The 17,136-nt window shown below is 56.0% G+C and overlaps 1 protein-coding gene across 1 annotated transcript; it reads left to right on the top strand.

The window, feature by feature from the left end:
- Positions 1 to 1,704: 1,704 nt before the first annotated feature.
- Positions 1,705 to 14,375, top strand: RASGRP2 (RAS guanyl releasing protein 2). Its single transcript, XM_052661939.1, has 16 exons — positions 1,705 to 1,822; positions 2,460 to 2,562; positions 3,091 to 3,153; positions 3,481 to 3,612; positions 4,377 to 4,527; positions 4,703 to 4,876; positions 5,038 to 5,154; positions 6,612 to 6,893; positions 7,834 to 7,911; positions 8,112 to 8,234; positions 8,569 to 8,684; positions 11,996 to 12,137; positions 12,405 to 12,441; positions 12,952 to 13,128; positions 14,015 to 14,079; positions 14,246 to 14,375. Exons 1-15 carry the CDS (start codon positions 1,750 to 1,752, stop codon positions 14,071 to 14,073), a joined length of 1,827 nt encoding a protein of 608 aa, XP_052517899.1. The 5' UTR covers positions 1,705 to 1,749; the 3' UTR covers positions 14,074 to 14,079; positions 14,246 to 14,375.
- Positions 14,376 to 17,136: the final 2,761 nt, after the last annotated feature.

The following is a 17,136-nucleotide window of genomic DNA, read 5'->3' as shown; positions in this document are numbered from 1 at the left end:
TCCAAAGCCCCCTGGACAACCGCGGGAGGGGGCGGCGTCCGCGGCGCACCCGGGTCTTCCTAGCCAAGTCTCAGCGGGACTGTCCTCGGCGAACCCCCCATTTGACAGATGAGAAAACCGAGGCTCCGAGAGGCCGAGTAACTCTCAAGGTCACATAGGGAGGAAGCGGCCGAACCGGCGGGATGCCTCTGGGTGGCTCCTAGGAAAAGTCTACCGGAGAACTCCATAGAGAAGCCCCCCCCCCGCTCCTCACCCCCTGCTCGGGGGAGTATTGTATGGGCGGGGGCCTTGTGTGGGGCAAGGCTTTGCCAGTGTCCCGGGGCGAGGGCTGTCAGGTCGTTGGGGCCGCAGGGCCGGCCCTGGATCGCAGATGAAGGGGGCGGGGGCTGGAGTGGGCGTGTGTGCGCACCCACCGGGCGTGTGCATGTGTGGGAGTGTACATGCGTGTAGGTGCACTGTCTTGCGTGTGCGCACACGTGTGCGGATGTCAGTGGCCTCGGAACTCCAGGCTGGTCTGGTCTAGTGAGCAGCAAGGCCGGAAGCCAGCCCCTTCAACGGGTTTGCTTTCTGGGGTAGCGGACTACGGGTATGTGTGCCCGCGGGTTCCTTCGTTCAGGTGTGCGGGGGTGTGGGGTGCCACTGGGTGAGTGAGAGAGAGGATGGGAAGTGATTGCCTGAGGCCCGGCTGTTTGGGGGAACCTCAAGCATATTCTTGCACCCCGATGTGGGTCCCTGGCCTGGGGTGTGGAGTGAGTGTGTCTGCGCCTGGGTGCGTAAATCCCCGCCGGTGACTGGAGTTGCTGGTAGAGTCCAACAGGGGCACTCCACCCTCCATGGCGCTAGCGCCCCCTTCTGGGCACCCCACTCTGCCCGAGTGTGGACGGCCTGTGTGTGCCCCCAGTTCGACTGTGCAGTACGGGGGGCCTGCGTCAGAGGCTGGGGATGAAGAGGGCCTGCGGAACGGCTGAGCCAGGACCCTTGGGGCCTTCACGGAGGAGGTGGCTCGGGAGCGCGCGGTTCCCAGGCCCAGGCTTCCCGCTGACGCCTCCGGGCCGCAGGGGCTCCCCCCTCCGCCCCTCTTCCCCCACCCCCACCCCTCGCTCCCAGGAATGTTCCTCTCCAGCCCAGCCCGCCTCCCCGAGGGCAGGCCCCTGGGGGCTGCCGCAGCCCCGCCTCCTCTTCCCAGGAGCCCGGGAGGGGGCGACGCGGGCAGGACGCCTGGGTTCCCCCCCTTCTCATCCCAGGGAGAAATTCCTCTGAGGTCCCCTCAGGCTCTGGGTTCCCAAAATAACCCTGCGGGGGAAGGGAGGCTGTGGAGGGAGGGAAGCGGGAGGGGGCGCAGAACTGAGCTGCGGGGTGCTGCAGGTGCCTCTGGGGAGAGGACATGAGGAGAAGAGAGGGCCTACAGAGAGGGCGACTGGGACACCGACCATCCCCTGGGAGTCCCTCTGCCCTCCCGCGGCTCTCAGGGTGGGCCGGAAGCTTCTTGGCCAGTTCATTTCCCAACTGGTGGGTTGCACCATCCCGGGCCAGACCGTTTAACCCCGGGGCGTGGCCGCGGGGGGAACGACTCCGCCCCTGCCCAGCAGGGGGCGTGCCCACCCCGCCCCGTTTCTACCCTCGGGTCCGCTCCGCCGGCCCGCGCCTCCGCCGACTCCGGCTCTGCCTCTCTCGGGACAGGGGTCCGGTCCGAGCCCCGTGGGAGGCTCCCGGAGCGCAGATCGGCAGAGCCTACCCGCGCCGGCGGCCATGGCGGGCACCCTGGACCTGGACAAGGGCTGCACGGTGGAGGAGCTGCTCCGTGGTTGCATCGAAGCCTTTGGTGAGTGGCACGGGAGGACACACCCAGCCTGAGCCGGGACCCCTACCTCCCTGGGCAGATCTCGGCCCTGGACCCACCCAGCCTGCATCCTGCAGTCTCTTTAGCGAAAATCTCCCCTTCATCGCAGGGCGGAGAGGTCCACATGCTGCAGAAAGAGAAAATGTTTCCCTTCCCTAGTATGCCGGCTTTGAAGGGAGGGATGGCGGGGTCCCCGGACTCTAACACTTAAGGAGAATTATCTGTCTCCCCGGGGGATCCGGAGGAACTCGCTATCTCGGCCTGGGAGCTGTTTCCGGCTGATGTGGTGGGGTGGTGAAGGGGTGCCCCTTCCCTAAGCACTCAGGAAATGACCTCTGGATTCTTGACCCCGAGGAACCCAGGCTCCTTCCGCCCCAGCTGGTTCCCCTCCGGACTCAGACCCGGCTCAGACTGCTCCTATCCCCCGGTTCCTCGGAACCTGCCTTTATCCCCCCTTCCACTCCACTTTTTCTTTATAATCCGCCTCCTGGTTTCGGAGCCCTGGGAAATCAGGAGGCGGCCGGGAGCCACATCCAGCAGGCTGCAGGGTAGGGACCTGTAGGGACCACAGCCTCGAGACGAAGTGTCAACCCGCTTCTCTTTGGCCCCTCGGAGTTAGATGACTCCGGGAAGGTGCGGGACCCGCAGCTGGTGCGCATGTTCCTTATGATGCACCCCTGGTACATCCCTTCCTCTCAGCTGGCGGCCAAACTGCTCCACATATATCCTTCGCCGACTTCTCCAAGGGCCCTGCAGTCCGAGTCTGTAAGCGAGCCCCGCTGCCCAGCCCGGGCAGAGGATGGGCCTTGCTGCTAGACGTGGGCTGCCCCCAAGTCATAGGATTCAGGTTGGGCCCAGGCTTCTGCTGGGCCCAAAGCCCCTCCCCTTCCCTCCCCTTAGAACTAAGGCCCCGCCCCCTCTCCCTAACCTTAGCCTTGCTGTCTCTTCCCCACAGCCTAAGACCGGTCCCTACTCCCAGCCCAGGTCCCGCCTGTTGCTTCTCTTCCAGAACCCGGGTCCTGCTCCCAGCCTGACCCTCATTCTACCCAGCTGCCCTCCCAAGGCTCACAGCTCACCTCTGCCTTGGGCCCCTTTCCAGAGCTTAGGCCCTGCCCCACGCCAGACACCATCCCCCAGATTTCTGCTGGAACCAGGCCCTGCCCTCCGCCTCCCTGTGGGGCTCAGGTCCCATCCCCTGCCTCCTTTTCTAGAGTAAGCCTCCATCCTTGTTTTCCTTAACTCTCCTTCACCTACCAACAATCCCGGAAGGACAACTCCAGCTTGCTGCAGGTGAAAACATGCCACTTGGTCAGGTGAGTCTTCCTCTTGGGGCTCTGGCCCGTCCTCTGCTCCCCTCCCTTAGGATTCTGACTGGCCTGAAAGAGTAGAAATAGCATGTTCTGGGAGCTGGTCATGTGGGTTTGAACCGGGCTCTGTCCATGGTGGGTGTGCTGCCGCAGGCTTGCCCCTTCCTGACTCTGTCCAGTCCCCATTTTCTGATCTGCCCAATGAGGGTGGGGAAGGAAAGAGTTGGGTGAGGGGGATCACAGTCTGAGGCCCTCCTCCCCCTCTTTGGGGGAACGGCCATCCTAGGGGAAGTGGGGGAAGGGCTGCCCCGGGTGACTCTGAACCTCCACCAGGTACTGGATCTCAGCATTCCCAGCGGAGTTTGACTTGAATCCTGAGCTTGCTGAGCAGATCAAGGAGCTGAAGGCTCTGCTAGACCAAGAAGGGAATCGCCGGCACAGCAGCCTCATCGACATCGAGAACGTGTGCGTGGGGTGGGGGGTGCTCGCGGGGCTGGGAGGGGCACTTAGCATCCCGCACCATTTGCTCTTAATAAACGGTTCGTTGAATGCAGTGGTGTGAGGGTCATGTTGCTCTTGCTGGAAAACTTCCTGTGGCTCCCCCTGTCTTCTTCAGAATGCCTCGGCGGGGGGGTTAAGGCCTTTCAGAGTCTCAGGCCTGTTTAGCATTCCCGCTGCATCTTCCATAGCGCCCGCCCCCACCAAGCGCCTCCTCCTGCAGCCCCCAGAGCCCCCTCACCCTTCCACAACCCCTGCATCCATGCCCACCGTGGCACTTTGTTCATGTTCCCTGGCCACCTCTATGTTATCAAGACAAGTGTGGCGTGTCTGTGGGGTCTTCCAGGGCCGAAATTGTTGTTGCCGCCTCTGTTCTTGGTGGCGCTTTGGGCAGACCCCTGGCGCGAAGACCTCTGCACTCGCGCCCAGCTGTGTCCTATTCGTCTGTGTCTGTCTCCCCGTAGAATGTGAGTTCCTCACGGGCAGGAACTGTGTCTTGCTCACCTCTGTAACCCCAGTGCCTGGCACAGTGCCTGGCACAGAGTTAGGTCTTCCATAAATCTGTGTGGAGGGCATGACGCGGGGGGAAGATGGCAGGAGTTTTTTGCTAGTATGGGAGACATCGGTGTCCTGCCCAGTGTCTTGCAGTGAACTTGAGTGGCATGAGTGTGGGGCAACGAGGGCTGGGGCATCTCCGGCAAAGGACTCACTGCCCCTGTCCCACCCCCCAGCCCCACCTACAAGTGGAAGCGGCAGGTGACCCAGCGGAACCCCGTGGAACAGAAGAAGCGCAAGATGTCCCTGCTGTTTGACCACCTGGAGCCCTTGGAGCTGGCGGCACATCTCACCTACTTGGAATATCGCTCCTTCTGCAAGATCCTGGTGCGGGGCTTTCAGTCAGGAGTCGGATGTGGGCTGGGGAGGGGGTGCCAGGAGGGATGGGGTCACAGGGCGGGATCTAGGACTACAGGGTAACTACCAAAGGGCAGCTGGAGGGGGAGGAGCAGCCATCGGTGAGTTGGGGCGGCACTGGGTGCTGAAGGCCCTGCGCCCCCAGTTCCAGGACTATCACAGTTTCGTGACTCACGGCTGCACGGTGGACAACCCCGTCCTGGAGCGATTCATCTCCCTCTTCAACAGTGTCTCGCAGTGGGTGCAGCTGATGGTTCTCAGCAAACCCACAGCCCCTCAGCGGGCGGCGGTCATCACACACTTCGTCCACGTGGCAGAGGTGCCCACCCCTCCCCCGCCCCCCAACTCCCCCAGTCGCCCCTGTAGGGCCGAGTCCCTCCTTTCCCCTAACCCACTGCCAGATCTTCTCCAGAAAAGCTGGGCCAAATTCTGGGCCCACTCAATGACTCACTGTCTCCTTTCTCCCCATTTATCCCCCAGGAACTCCTGCAGCTGCAGAATTTCAACACGCTGATGGCAGTGGTCGGGGGCCTGAGCCACAGCTCCATCTCCCGCCTCAAGGAGACCCACAGCCACGTGAGCCCGGAGACCATCAAGGTGCCTGAGACCCTGGGGTCAGGGGCACAGCCTTCCCAGGGCTGGCCTCGTGAGAACTCCCAGCCCAGCGGGGCACTGGTCACTCCCTCTTCATCTGATAAATGAGGAAACTGAGGCTGGGGGTTCGGCCCTTTCCCAGGCTGCACAATGAAAGCTGGCAGAGAGAGGAGGCTCACGGATGTGCTGAACTTCAAAGCTCATGCTTTTCTCTTCTCCTGCTTACTTTATTTTACTGGCCATGCTGTGCAGCATGTGGGATCTTACTTCCCTGACCAAGGATTCATCCTGTGCCCCCTGAAGTGGAAGCCCAGAGTCTTAATCACTGGACCACTTGGGAAGTTCCTATTGTATTGTAAAAAAACACGTATCTGGTGCCATACATACAGACAAGTCTACAAAACAAGTGTACAGATCCCTCTCCAGGGGATCTTCCCGACCCAGGGATCAAAGCTGAGCCACAAGGGAAGACCAAGAATACTGAAGTGGGTAACTTATCCCTTTTCTAGGGGATCTTCCCGAACCAGGGTCTCCTGCACTATAGGCATTTTCTTTACCAACTAAGCTATCAGGGAAGCCTTCACAGTTTAAAAAAAAACTAGAAAGAAGATAGGTCAAGAAGTAGAACATTGCCAGCCCCTGAAGCTCCCAGCCCTTAGAGCATAACTCCCTCCTCATCAGAGGTAACCAACGCCATGACCTTCCTAAGGATGATGACCTCCTTTTCTTTTAAAGAATATTTCCTTATTTATTTTGGCGACACAGCAGAGCCTGTGGGATCTTAGTTCCCCACCCCATGCTCCCTGCAGTGGAAGGGCAAAGTCATAACCACTGGGCCACTGGGGAATCCCCAACTTTCCTTTTCTTGAAGGCTTTACCACCTGTGTATGCTTCTCAAAACCATGTGGGTATTTTGTTGTCTGTTTTTGAGCTTCTTATAAATGAATCGTGTTGTGTATGTTATTTCCTCCTTCTCTCATACGTTCTGCTTTGCGCAGCAGTTGCTCACGCGTCTCCATTGCCGTGTAATTTTTTTGTCCACTCGATCTGTGTATCTCCTCGACTGTTGAACACTTGAGGTCTTTCCAGTTTGGGCTGTTAGGAATGACTCCGCTAAGTACATTCTTGGAAATCTTTGTCCTGCGCTGCTCTGCCTCCGTGAGCCTCAGTTTCCTCTATTAAATGTTGATAGTCTGTGCCCAGGACTGCTGGAGAGGTGTGTTATTTGGTAGTGGGTGCCCCTTTGGACTCATGACCTATGAACTCTGATTGCCAGGGGCTGAGGGAGTCAGCCTTGGGGGACAGGAGGAAGGCTTTTGGCCTTTCGCCCATCCCTGACTCTGACTGCTCAGGCTCTCCCACGTCTCCAGGGCTGGGCAGGGAAAGGAGAGTTGAGCCTGTGACCTGCTATGTGGATGTGGTGTGTGTGTGTATGTGACTCTCTGCCCTTTGCCCCCCAGCTCTGGGAAGGTCTGACGGAACTAGTGACAGCCACTGGCAACTATAGCAACTACCGGCGCCGGCTGGCAGCCTGCGTGGGTTTCCGCTTCCCCATCCTGGGTGTTCACCTCAAGGACCTGGTGGCCCTGCAGCTGGCGCTGCCGGATTGGCTGGACCCCGCCCGGACCCGACTCAACGGGGCCAAGATGAAGCAGCTCTTCAGTATCCTGGAGGAGCTGGCCATGGTGACCAGCCTCCGGCCCCCGGTGCAGGCCAACCCTGACCTGCTGAGCCTGCTGACGGTGAGGGGCCGGGCCCCTGGTCCCGCGGGCTTGGCCTTGGGTTCTCACTTCTGGTCACAGAGCCAAGAGCCAGCCTGGTCCCCCTGGTTGGGCTGACCTTGGAGGGGAGTTCCAAGCTCTGGTTGGGGTTGTGGACCCCTGAGGCTGGCGTGAGGGCTTGAGGCTGGGCCTGAGCTCTGGGTTGAGTTCCTAGCAGTGGGTTACGTTCAACATTTGGGATTAAACTCTGGGTTCCGGGCAGAGGGGTGGCTTTTATTTTGCTTTTACTTTTCGGCTGCCCCACACATCTTGTGGGATCTTAGTTCCCTGCCCAGGGATTGAACCTGCACTCTCAGTAGAGAAAATGTGGAGTCTTAACCACTGGACCACCAGGGAATTCCCCAGGGCTGGCTCTTAAACAAGGCCCTGAGCTCTGAAGTTCTAGGCTTGGTCTTGGACTTGAGCTCTGGGGTAGGAGTTGGTTTCTAGTCCACATCTGGACTAGGTTCTAATCACTGGGCCGGAGCTCAGGTTTGACAGTTTGGTGTGAAGTCTGAACCTGTTTCTGGGCTCTGGGCTGGACTGGGGAATTGAAATCTAAGCTGGAATCTGGTTGCTGGGTTGGGTGCTGTGTTGGGAGGGGGGATTTCAGAGCTCTCAGCTGGGTTGTGACCTGAATTCCTGGCTGAGATCTTAGCAGCGCGTTGTCTTCAAGGTCTGGGGCCAAGCTCTGGGTTCTGGGCTGTGTGCTGGGCTGGCATGTGGTTGCTGGGGTGTGTTCTAAGCTGGCCTTGGTCCTTAGTCTTGCTTCTGGCCCAGGCTCGGGGCTGGGCTGTGACCCTCAGGTAGACCTGGAGGTCTGGGTTCTGGGCGTTGGGCTCCTGGGAGCAGCACAGGCCAGTGGGTGTGATCAGACTGGTGTGTCCCAGGTGTCTTTGAATTAGTCTTTTTTTTCCCTCAGGTGTCTTTGGATCAATATCAGACAGAGGATGAGCTCTATCAGCTGTCCCTGCAGCGGGAACCGCGCTCCAAGTCCTCGGTGAGCGCGAGAGCCACTGCATACCCAACTTAGCCCATCCTCTTCCTCCCTCCCTTTGGCCCTCCCAGGCTTAGAGGCCACCTCACCCATCCTGCTTGTTGGGCAGGCTTCCTTGTGCCCAGAGCTTGCCCCCTCCCTCCTCCACTGGGCCCTGGGCTCCCTCACCTCTGGCCCTCACTCAGCTTTGATCATTTCCACAGCCAACCAGCCCAACCACCTGCACGCCGCCTCCCCGGCCCCCGGTGCTAGAGGAGTGGACCTCGGCTGCCAAACCCAAGCTGGATCAGGCGATCATGGTGGAGCACATTGAGAAGATGGTGGAGGTGAGACTCCAGCACCACCAGCTCTGGAGCCTGTGGGACAAGGGGGACAGGTCCGTAGTGGTCAGTCCAGGCTGCTTTGACCAGGGCACTGCCCTGGGAGCCACCACCAGTGCCGGGCTCAGGGGCCAATACTCGGTTAACAGAAGGCACAGGGTGCAGCTGATGGGTGGGCTTGGGATGGGGGTATGGAGAAGGGAGGTGGTGGGGAAGAGAGACAGCTGCCCACCTCTTAGATGCCCAGGCTTCCTAACTCAGACTGGGAGTGTGAGCAGGATGGGGCCAAGGCCCCTTTAACCCTCCCTGCCCCCCACACATGTCCCTCTGTGTACTTCAGTCTGTGTTCCGGAACTTTGACGTCGATGGGGACGGCCACATCTCACAGGAGGAGTTCCAGATCATCCGTGGGAATTTTCCTTATCTCAGCGCCTTTGGGGACCTCGACCAGAACCAGTGAGAGGCCTGGGGGCAGGGGCAGAGGGAAGGCAGGTTCATTTCCCCTTGGGTTTTAGCTTCCTCCTGAGAAGGATGAGGCCATTGAACCAGATGATATTGGCAGGGGAAGCCACCCATGTGGGGAGGGGCTCTTTTTTTCTGGGAGGCTGCCAGCTGCAGAGGCTTAGGGTTGTTTCGCTTATTCAGACCGATGAGCCGGAGGGTAGGGGGCATCTCCACCTAAATCTTGCAAAGACTGTGGCCTCCTGGGGACTCTTGCTACATAAATGCCACTTTATTTGTGGGGCTCACAGCCGAGAAAAAGTGTGGGCAAGCTGAACTCCTGGGTAGCATGTCTTAATGAATAGATAAGAAAGGCCTGTAACTTGGAGCACCCACTTGCTTATCACCAATTCACATGCCAACAATTTGGACAAACAGCTGGTTCTCTGAAGTAGGTTATACGTGTCCCCCTGAAACCGTGTTCGCACCCCTGTTTTGCCGAGCAAACAAAATTCCAATCAAAATTTATAGTGCATCCCAAGTTGACTTTTTAATGCTATCCAGATTTCAAAAAGCTGTGCCTTTTTTCGTATTATAAAAATCCATGGTTAAAAAAAAATCCAAGTAGTAAAATAGATTTATAGTGAATGAAATGTGTAAGGTAAGAAGCGAAAATTCCCTTCCTCCTTTCCCACTTAAGAGGTTGTCAGTAGTAACTATGTTAGCAACATTACTGGTGTGGCAATGCCTGTACCTTCCCAATGTTTTCCAGGCATGGTACAAATTGATAAGAGAATTTGCTTGTGACTGTTTCACAGGCAAGAAGGATTATGGTATAAGTCTGGTTCTACCAGTAGCATGCATTATAGTTACTTCGTTTCTCTTCCCAGAGTTGAGAACAATAGTTGAAGACAGTTTTCTCAGTTGAAAACAGTTTCCTACCACCTCCCTGGGTGGGGTGGATTTTTTTTTGCAGGCCACACTTTTTAGGGTGGGTGCAGCCCTTGCAGGGGCTTCCCTGGTGACTCAGAATCTGCTTGCAATGCAGGAGACCTGGGTTCTATCCCTGGGTTGGGAAGATTCCCCTGGAGGAGGGCATGGCAACCTACTCCAGTATTCTTGCCTGGAGAAGCCCCATGGATAGAGGAGCCTGGTGGGCTCAAAGAGTCAGTCCATGGGGTCACAAAGAGTCAGACATGACTGAGCGACTAAGCACAGCACAGCCCTTGGAGATGTTCAAGGCCCCAGCTTCACGCAGGCATCTCAGCCCTAACTCCTCCTCCTGCAGATCCCAGGCAGGTATCCAAACCCAGCACCTGGCTCCTGGGGCAGCTGTACCATCAGGGCCCAACTCACTGCCTCAATTGGAAGATCGCTGTTTCTGGAACTTGGGAGTTTCCATTTCTTGCAAACTCACCTGTGCATTTAAAACAGTTTTGGATATAGTTAAACTAGCATCTAGGTTTTTGTGGCAGTAGCGTTCTCAGGGTTTTTTTCGTTTGTTTGTTTTCGTTTTTAAATCACTGTCTTGACAGAATCGCACGCTTTGTGTTTTTTCTTTTTTACTTTTGTTTTCCACTTAAACCCTCATCATGGACATCTTTCCAGGCCGATTCAGGCAGAACTACCTCATTCTTTAGAACAGCTGCAGAGTGTTACACTGGGTGGCGGGGCCATCATCTGCCTCCCCATTCTCCTGCTGATGGACATGTAGACTGTTCCCAGTTTTTCGCTATTAATATCCGCTATGCTGCTGTGAACATTGTACTGATGCACTCGGGCCACTATTTCTGTAGGAGAAATTCCTAGAAGTGGGATAATTGGATCAAAAGATATGCACATTCTAAATTAGGAGAGAGACTGCCAAAGTGACCTCAGGCAAGGTTGTGCCAGCTTGCACCCCCATCAGCAGTGAACAAGAGCCCATTTCTCAACTTCCTTGCCAACAGTGGATGCTATAATAAGCTTTATAATTTTGCCAGTCTAATTGGCAAACGGTGTCTTGGTTATATTTGCATTTCTTTAATATTAGTGGGGGTAGGATACCTTCCTATGTTTACTGGCCACTTCTATTTCTTCTGTTAATTGCCTGTTCATGGTCTTTGTCCATTATTCCACTGGGTTTGTGAGTCTTTCTCATTGATTTCTCTGTTAATGGATATTAACCCTTGGTGTTGAATATGTTTGCAAAATATTTTTTCGCAGTCTGTCGTTCATGTTGTCCTTTTCCATATAAAATTTTTAAAAAATGTGTGCTCAATATGTCAGTCTTTTCCTTTATGGCTTCTCGGATTTGTGTTACGTGTAGAAGGTCTATTATCCCCTCCAGATGACAAAATTCTTCTCTTAGACCTGTTCAGATACTTTGAGAATTTTATTTTCTTACATTGTCTTCAGTTTAGCGGGAATTTAGTCTTCATGCACAGTATGAGACAGGAGCCTAAGTTTATGTTTTTGAGATGGTCAGTTGTTCCAATGTGCCACTGATTTGAAGGACCACCTGGACCACCCAAATACTAATAGGCAGGAGGTTCTGATAAAGGTCACCGCTGACAGAAATAGCTCCCAGTGGCCTGGCACCTATTAGCCTTTACAGACACTGTTGTCAATGCTTTGTGTCCTGTCTCTTTCAACTCTTACCCAAACCCCTCTGAGATGCAGGAACTATCATCGTCCCCATTTATTGAAGAGGAAATTGAGGCACAGGGAAGAAGTCACACAGATAAATAGAGCCCAAATTAGAACTGAGTTCTATCTCCAGAATACAGTGCTCACTCTTTCCCTAAAATACCTGAATAGATGAAAAGAGGGCTCTGTGGGAAGCCCCAGATTACCTGTCTGGCAGGATTCCGCAAGAGTGAGACAGGTGCAGCTTTTTCCAATCTTACCTGGTCCCCAAACTCATCAGAGAGCTCCTGACTCTCAGGAATTCCAACCCGTGTTCCATAGAGCTCACTTTGGGAAACAGAAGCTGATAAGCCCATGGGAAAGTGCAGAGCAATTTTAGTTTACACACCAGCTCTGTGAAATGGGTAGGCAGGAATTATGACCCCCATTTTTCCAGGGAGGAAACCCAGGGCAAGTGACTAGCCCAAGACTACACAACTAGTTAGAAGCTGCTGCTACATCTGCCGGACTTCAAGTCTGGCTCTCTTTCTCTTTCCCGCACGGAAGGTAAAAAGTCAGGAGTCCCGCGATGACCTTTAGTTTGGTAGGGCTTTTCCCAGTAGGCTGGGTTAAGCTGGTGGTGGGTGGTCTCAGTGAGCACCTCCCCCACCCCCACCCCCACCCCGGAGCTGAGGCCCTCCCCCGACTTCCCCGGACAGGGACGGCTGCATCAGCAAGGAGGAGATGGTCTCCTACTTCCTGCGCTCCAGCTCTATGCTGGGCGGCCGCATGGGCTTCGTACACAACTTCCACGAGAGCAACTCCTTGCGCCCGGTCGCCTGCCGCCACTGCAAGGCCCTGGTGAGCCCCCGCCCAAGCCACCCGGCAACAGCACCGGCCGGGTCCCGTCCCCGCCCCGCCCTCCCTTCTGGCCCCGCCCCCCTGCCGAAGCCTTCTAAGTCCAGGCGAACCTTAATTCCACCTGCTTCTCCTCTTGCTGGTCTGAACCAAACCCTGAGGGGCCTAAGGGTCCACAAGGGGTCAATTCCAGTTCCTGTCCATAGAAAGAAAGAAGAGTCATGCCCTCTAAACTGCTCCCCCCTACCACATCCTCCTCCTCTATTTCAGATCCTGGGCATCTACAAGCAGGGTCTCAAATGCCGAGGTGAGATGGAGTTGCAGGGCTGCTGGGCTGCTTTGGGGGAAAGAGTTACTATCTGGATGGAGAGTCTTATTTTGGTGGGGCAATTGTCAAGGAGTAAAGTACCTTAGAACCAGAGAGGCATGCTGATTGATGTGAAGGGGGTAGCCTTCAACTTGGTTTGATTGGGACTTCCCTGGTGGTCCAGGGGTTAAGATTCTGCTTCCACTGCAGGGGACACAGGTTCCATCTCTGATCAGGGAAGTAGGATCGCACGTCCTTTGCAGCGTGGCCAAAAAACAAAAAAAAACAAACCCAAAAAACCCCCAGGGTTTTTATTTTGGTGAGGCAGCTGCCCAGAAATCGGGAGCTTTGGAGAGGGCACAGACTGGCAAGGAGGATGAAGAAAGCCCTTGTTTTGGTGGGGCAGCTGCTTAGGAGCAAAGGGACCCGGGGAGAAGTGCAGGCCTGCAGAACGGGATGAGGGGTGGTCTGACCAGTGGATCTGGCTGGGCTGCCCGTCTGCCTCCCCAGCCTGCGGTGTGAACTGCCACAAGCAGTGCAAGGATCGTCTGTCAGTTGAGTGCCGGCGCCGGGCCCAAAGTATGAGTCTGGAGGGGTCTGCACCCTCTCCCTCACCCACACACACCCACCATCGCGCCTTCAGCTTCTCCCTGCCCCGCCCTGGCAGACGAGGCTCCCGGCCTCCAGGTAAGAGGGGTCCCTTTCTGTACTGGCCTGTGGAGGGAGGGAGAGAGGGAGGCAGGCCCATGGTGGCAAAGTATGGAAACTTTTCTAGGGTAGAAACCATTCCAGAGTTTGTAATTGTCTAATTTGAGGGAGGTGATAGAGGAGGGCTGGACAGATAAGGGTGCCAGGAGGTAACCAGGGTGCCCTCAATACTTTGAGGCTGATGAGGGCAGAGACTCATAAATAAAAACAGAGTAAAAGGGAAAGAGACTTCAAGATTCCATTTACACTCTTATTTTGTTAGGGGGATTGACAATGGGCTTGGAGAAGGAATTTTTTAAGCCATTTGCCTGTATTTCCCTTTTTGGCTATTCTGGAGGCTATTCTGAGAAAAGTCCATTGCCCCCAAATCTCCCAGCAGCTCTCTTGGAGTCATTGGTGGTTATAGGTCAGTTTTCTGAATGACAGTTCCTCAAATGATTATTTTGCTGAGAATACTCTGAACAAACCATGTTAAACTGGGGTGTAAGGTAGTTGACCACAACCGTTAAAATTGGCATGAGTCTTCAAAAATAGAGGCAGGCACACGGCATAAGTTCCCCAAAATAGAAAAGATAAAACCATTTGCTTCAAGCCTTCCAGCAGTGCTGGGGTCTAAAATGTGAGACACACACAAAATTGATGTTAAGCAACCTGCACCGATAAATCTGTGGCTGCGAAAAAGCTGTGGCAAACTGAAAACTTAGAAAAAGAGCCTCAAAAATTGGGGTTGTTTAGTCATTCAGTGAATTGATTTCCAGTGGATGGTTCTGCTTCTGGGATGGGGCAGGGTGCCTTCGATGAGGGGGGAAGGGCTGCTCAGGGCACAGGGGCCCAGGAGTTGGTCCTGTAACCCCCCTCCCTGCAGAGATCCGAGAGGAGGAGGTTCAGACGGTGGAGGACGGCGTGTTTGACATCCACTTGTAATTGATGGTAAGCCCCCCTGTAGCCTGCCCAGAGCCTCCCCACTCAGGGCTGGGGCAATGTGCGGGGGAAGAGGGGGTGGGTGCTCTGACCAAATGACCCAGGCTAGGCAGACTCAAACATTTTTGGGGGGTGAGGAGGCTCTTCCTTACAACCTCTGCTTTTCTCTTCCCAGCTGTGACTGGATGAAGCACTCATGCCTGCCTTGGAGAAAAGACTTGGACCAGAGCAGGGAGCCTGGGGTGCTGAGGCAGCAGGCTGGGGCTGGGGGGAGGGGCATGAGGGTAGCATGTGGCTGAGGGCAGGGCCAGGACTGGTGTCCCTAAGACTGTACAGACTCTTGTGAATATTTGTACTTTCCAGATGGAATAAAAAGGCCCGTGTAATTAACCTGGACCATCAGCGCCTAGAATCCTCGTGGGGGGTAGGGGTCTGTAAATCACAGGGACTAGAACTGTGGAGTCTAAAACGCTATAGTCAGAGAATCTTGGGAGATCGGGAATCTCATGTGCTGGAATCTTGGGGAGACTAGAATTCTGGGGGATAGACCCTTAGGACCAGGAAACCTCAGAGCAGGGAGTTTGGGGAGGGTCTAGAATCTCGAGTCCAGAATCTTGGGGGGCTAAGACTTGAAAGTAGAATTGCTGAGCCTGGTGGTCATGTAGAACCACAGGCTTCAGTCTGAAGCTGAAACAGGTGGCATTGCTTGAATACTTCCAGCAGTGGGGAGCTCACTACAGAGAATCATGAGAGGGACAGGGCCGCCCCGAGTGCGGGCTGTGAGGGAAGGGGCAGCTGGGGCTGCACTCCTTGGCCTTGCACCCTCCTGGCCTGGTGCTGCCAGCCGGAAGGACAGTGACTTCCCATGCATATTGATCCTGCTCTCAGCCTCTGGCTGCCTCTCCTAACCCAGCTCTTCACTCCCAATTCTGCAGCGTGATGGAGGTTTGGGGGGTCACCGCTGCCTGAGGAAGGCTAAGGCCACTTTGAAGGCTGGTCTGGGTGAGAAGGCGGGGCTGGGGGGTCTCCCAAAGGTCCTGAAGCTGGGTCAGGCTGCCCCTGGGGTCAGGAGACTCTAGACAGCCATCTGAGAATGGGGGCTACCTCCCCCGGCCCCCTCCCCTGAGCTGAGGCTTGTCCTACAGCAACTGCAGGGTGTCCTGGGGGCGGAGGCACCTAGCTACCACAGGCAATATCCGAGGACCTGCCAGTGGCCTCAGTCCCCTCCCTCAAAGTTCCTTGATCCCAAGCCCATCTTTGCCTTTGAGACCCCAGACCCCTGGCCTGTTCCTCACCTGGGGTACCTCCTCCTCCCACCCTGTTCTCAGCTGCAGCTCGGCCACCTGTTGGGTACTCCCCCCCCACCCCACACTGCCCCTCCTTCTGTCCTCAGCCCCCTCCTGCCCTTCCCCCTCTCGAGGCTGTAATATCCGTTTCACGATTTGGGGGCTGAGTTGCTATAACAACAGACGGGCGATTGTGCTGTGAAGAGCAGCTCGCTCCCTGCGCAGCCTCCCGCGCTGCCTCCATCCTGCAGCCTGGTCGGCGCCCCTCCCTGCGGCCCCCCAACCCCAGCCATCCTCTGCCGGTGTGTGTGTACGCATAGGGGTGCCCAGGTCGGCTCCGGCTGGGAGAGTGTGACACGCGACTGCCTTTTTGTGGTTGTCCGTGTGAACTCGGCGGACGAGCTTCCCGTTGTGTGTGTGTGTGCATGTGTGTGCACAGGCACGCACGCTGTGTTTGCAGCATTCCCCTCCACTGTGTGTCCTCACTGGACTGTGCGTGGGAGAAGGGCCACATTGGGTGGGTGCCTACTGGGCAGAGGTGTCTGGATGCGGTGGGCCCCAACTACATCTAGCAGTCTGAACCTCGGACCTGGGTGGGGAGAGACATCATTGTAACTGGGGGAGGGGCAGGGAGGCACAGCAGCTGCCAGGTGACCTTTCCTGCCCTTGGTGGGGAAGGGTGGCCCAGGGAACCGAGGGGGGTGTGTGTGACCACACAGAGTGTGTAAGTGCTCACTCTTACATCTCCCCCCACCCCTTCACACACCCATCCATAAGAGTTTGAGAGTCTTTGTGAGTCACTGCACCTGTTTGCCCATCTATGCCCTGGAGTCTGTGTGTGTTATATGTGGTGTGTGTGTGTGTGTGTGTGTGTGTAGGCTGCAGGGAAAGCGGCAATGAGGGGATGGGCAGGGCAGTAGGTTCTGGGGTCAGAGAGGCAATTTCACATCCACTGGCCCTGACTCAGCAGTTCCCATTCTCTGGCTCAGCTAGTGGGCTTGGTGGAGGCCATCCTGAGGGTCTGTCCAAGGTTAGCAGAGGCCCTCCAAGTCTGGAACCTGGCTCAGGGATCTCTCTTTCCAAGCCCTAGGGTCCTATGGCCTGGGTCCCCCCTCTCATCCCCTCACAGGCTGGGGAGAGAGCTCTCTTGAGAGGGTGTGGGTCCCCATACATCTACTGTGCAAAGTGCCTCAGGCGCCAGGATGACCTCGCGGGAAGGTCCTCTGTGTACACCTGTTCCCCTAGGCATGCACTTGCCCCAGGCCCCTGTGTGCACAAGTTTGTGTATGTTCTTGAGCAAGCATGTGTTTCCTGTGGGTGTTGTACCATGGTGGGGGGAGGAATTTCTGTAGGTGTCCCTGTGTGTTCCTTTGGGAATGCCTATACACACATGGATAGGTGTGGATGGCCATGAGCATGCCTCCGAGTGCCCGTGCTTGCAATAGTGGTCGAATGTGAGTGCTCTTGCGTGTAGCCTCTGGCTAAGGAAGTGCCATCTACCACTGGCTGTGCAGATCACAGACCCTGCAACAGAAATCAGGGTCATGGAGTGAGCTGGCAGAATGGTCACACACACACACACACACTCACACACACACACACACACTCTGCCTCATTCAGAAACCCAGCGTCCGACTTTGTGGTACACAGGCTGGTGCCAGGGCCCACCTTGGGCTGGCTGAGTGAATGAGGGGCCCCTTCTTCCACATTCATAGCCGTGCAGTGATGCTGACGCCCTCACGGGGAAAACCTTCACTCCAGCACATTTACTCTGAAACTT

The sequence above is a fragment of the Budorcas taxicolor genome, chromosome 25, assembly GCF_023091745.1.
Source record: "Budorcas taxicolor isolate Tak-1 chromosome 25, Takin1.1, whole genome shotgun sequence".
NCBI lineage: Eukaryota > Metazoa > Chordata > Mammalia > Artiodactyla > Bovidae > Budorcas > Budorcas taxicolor.
Note: the sequence above shows the minus strand (reverse complement) of the source record. Positions and strands in the feature narration are given on the sequence as shown.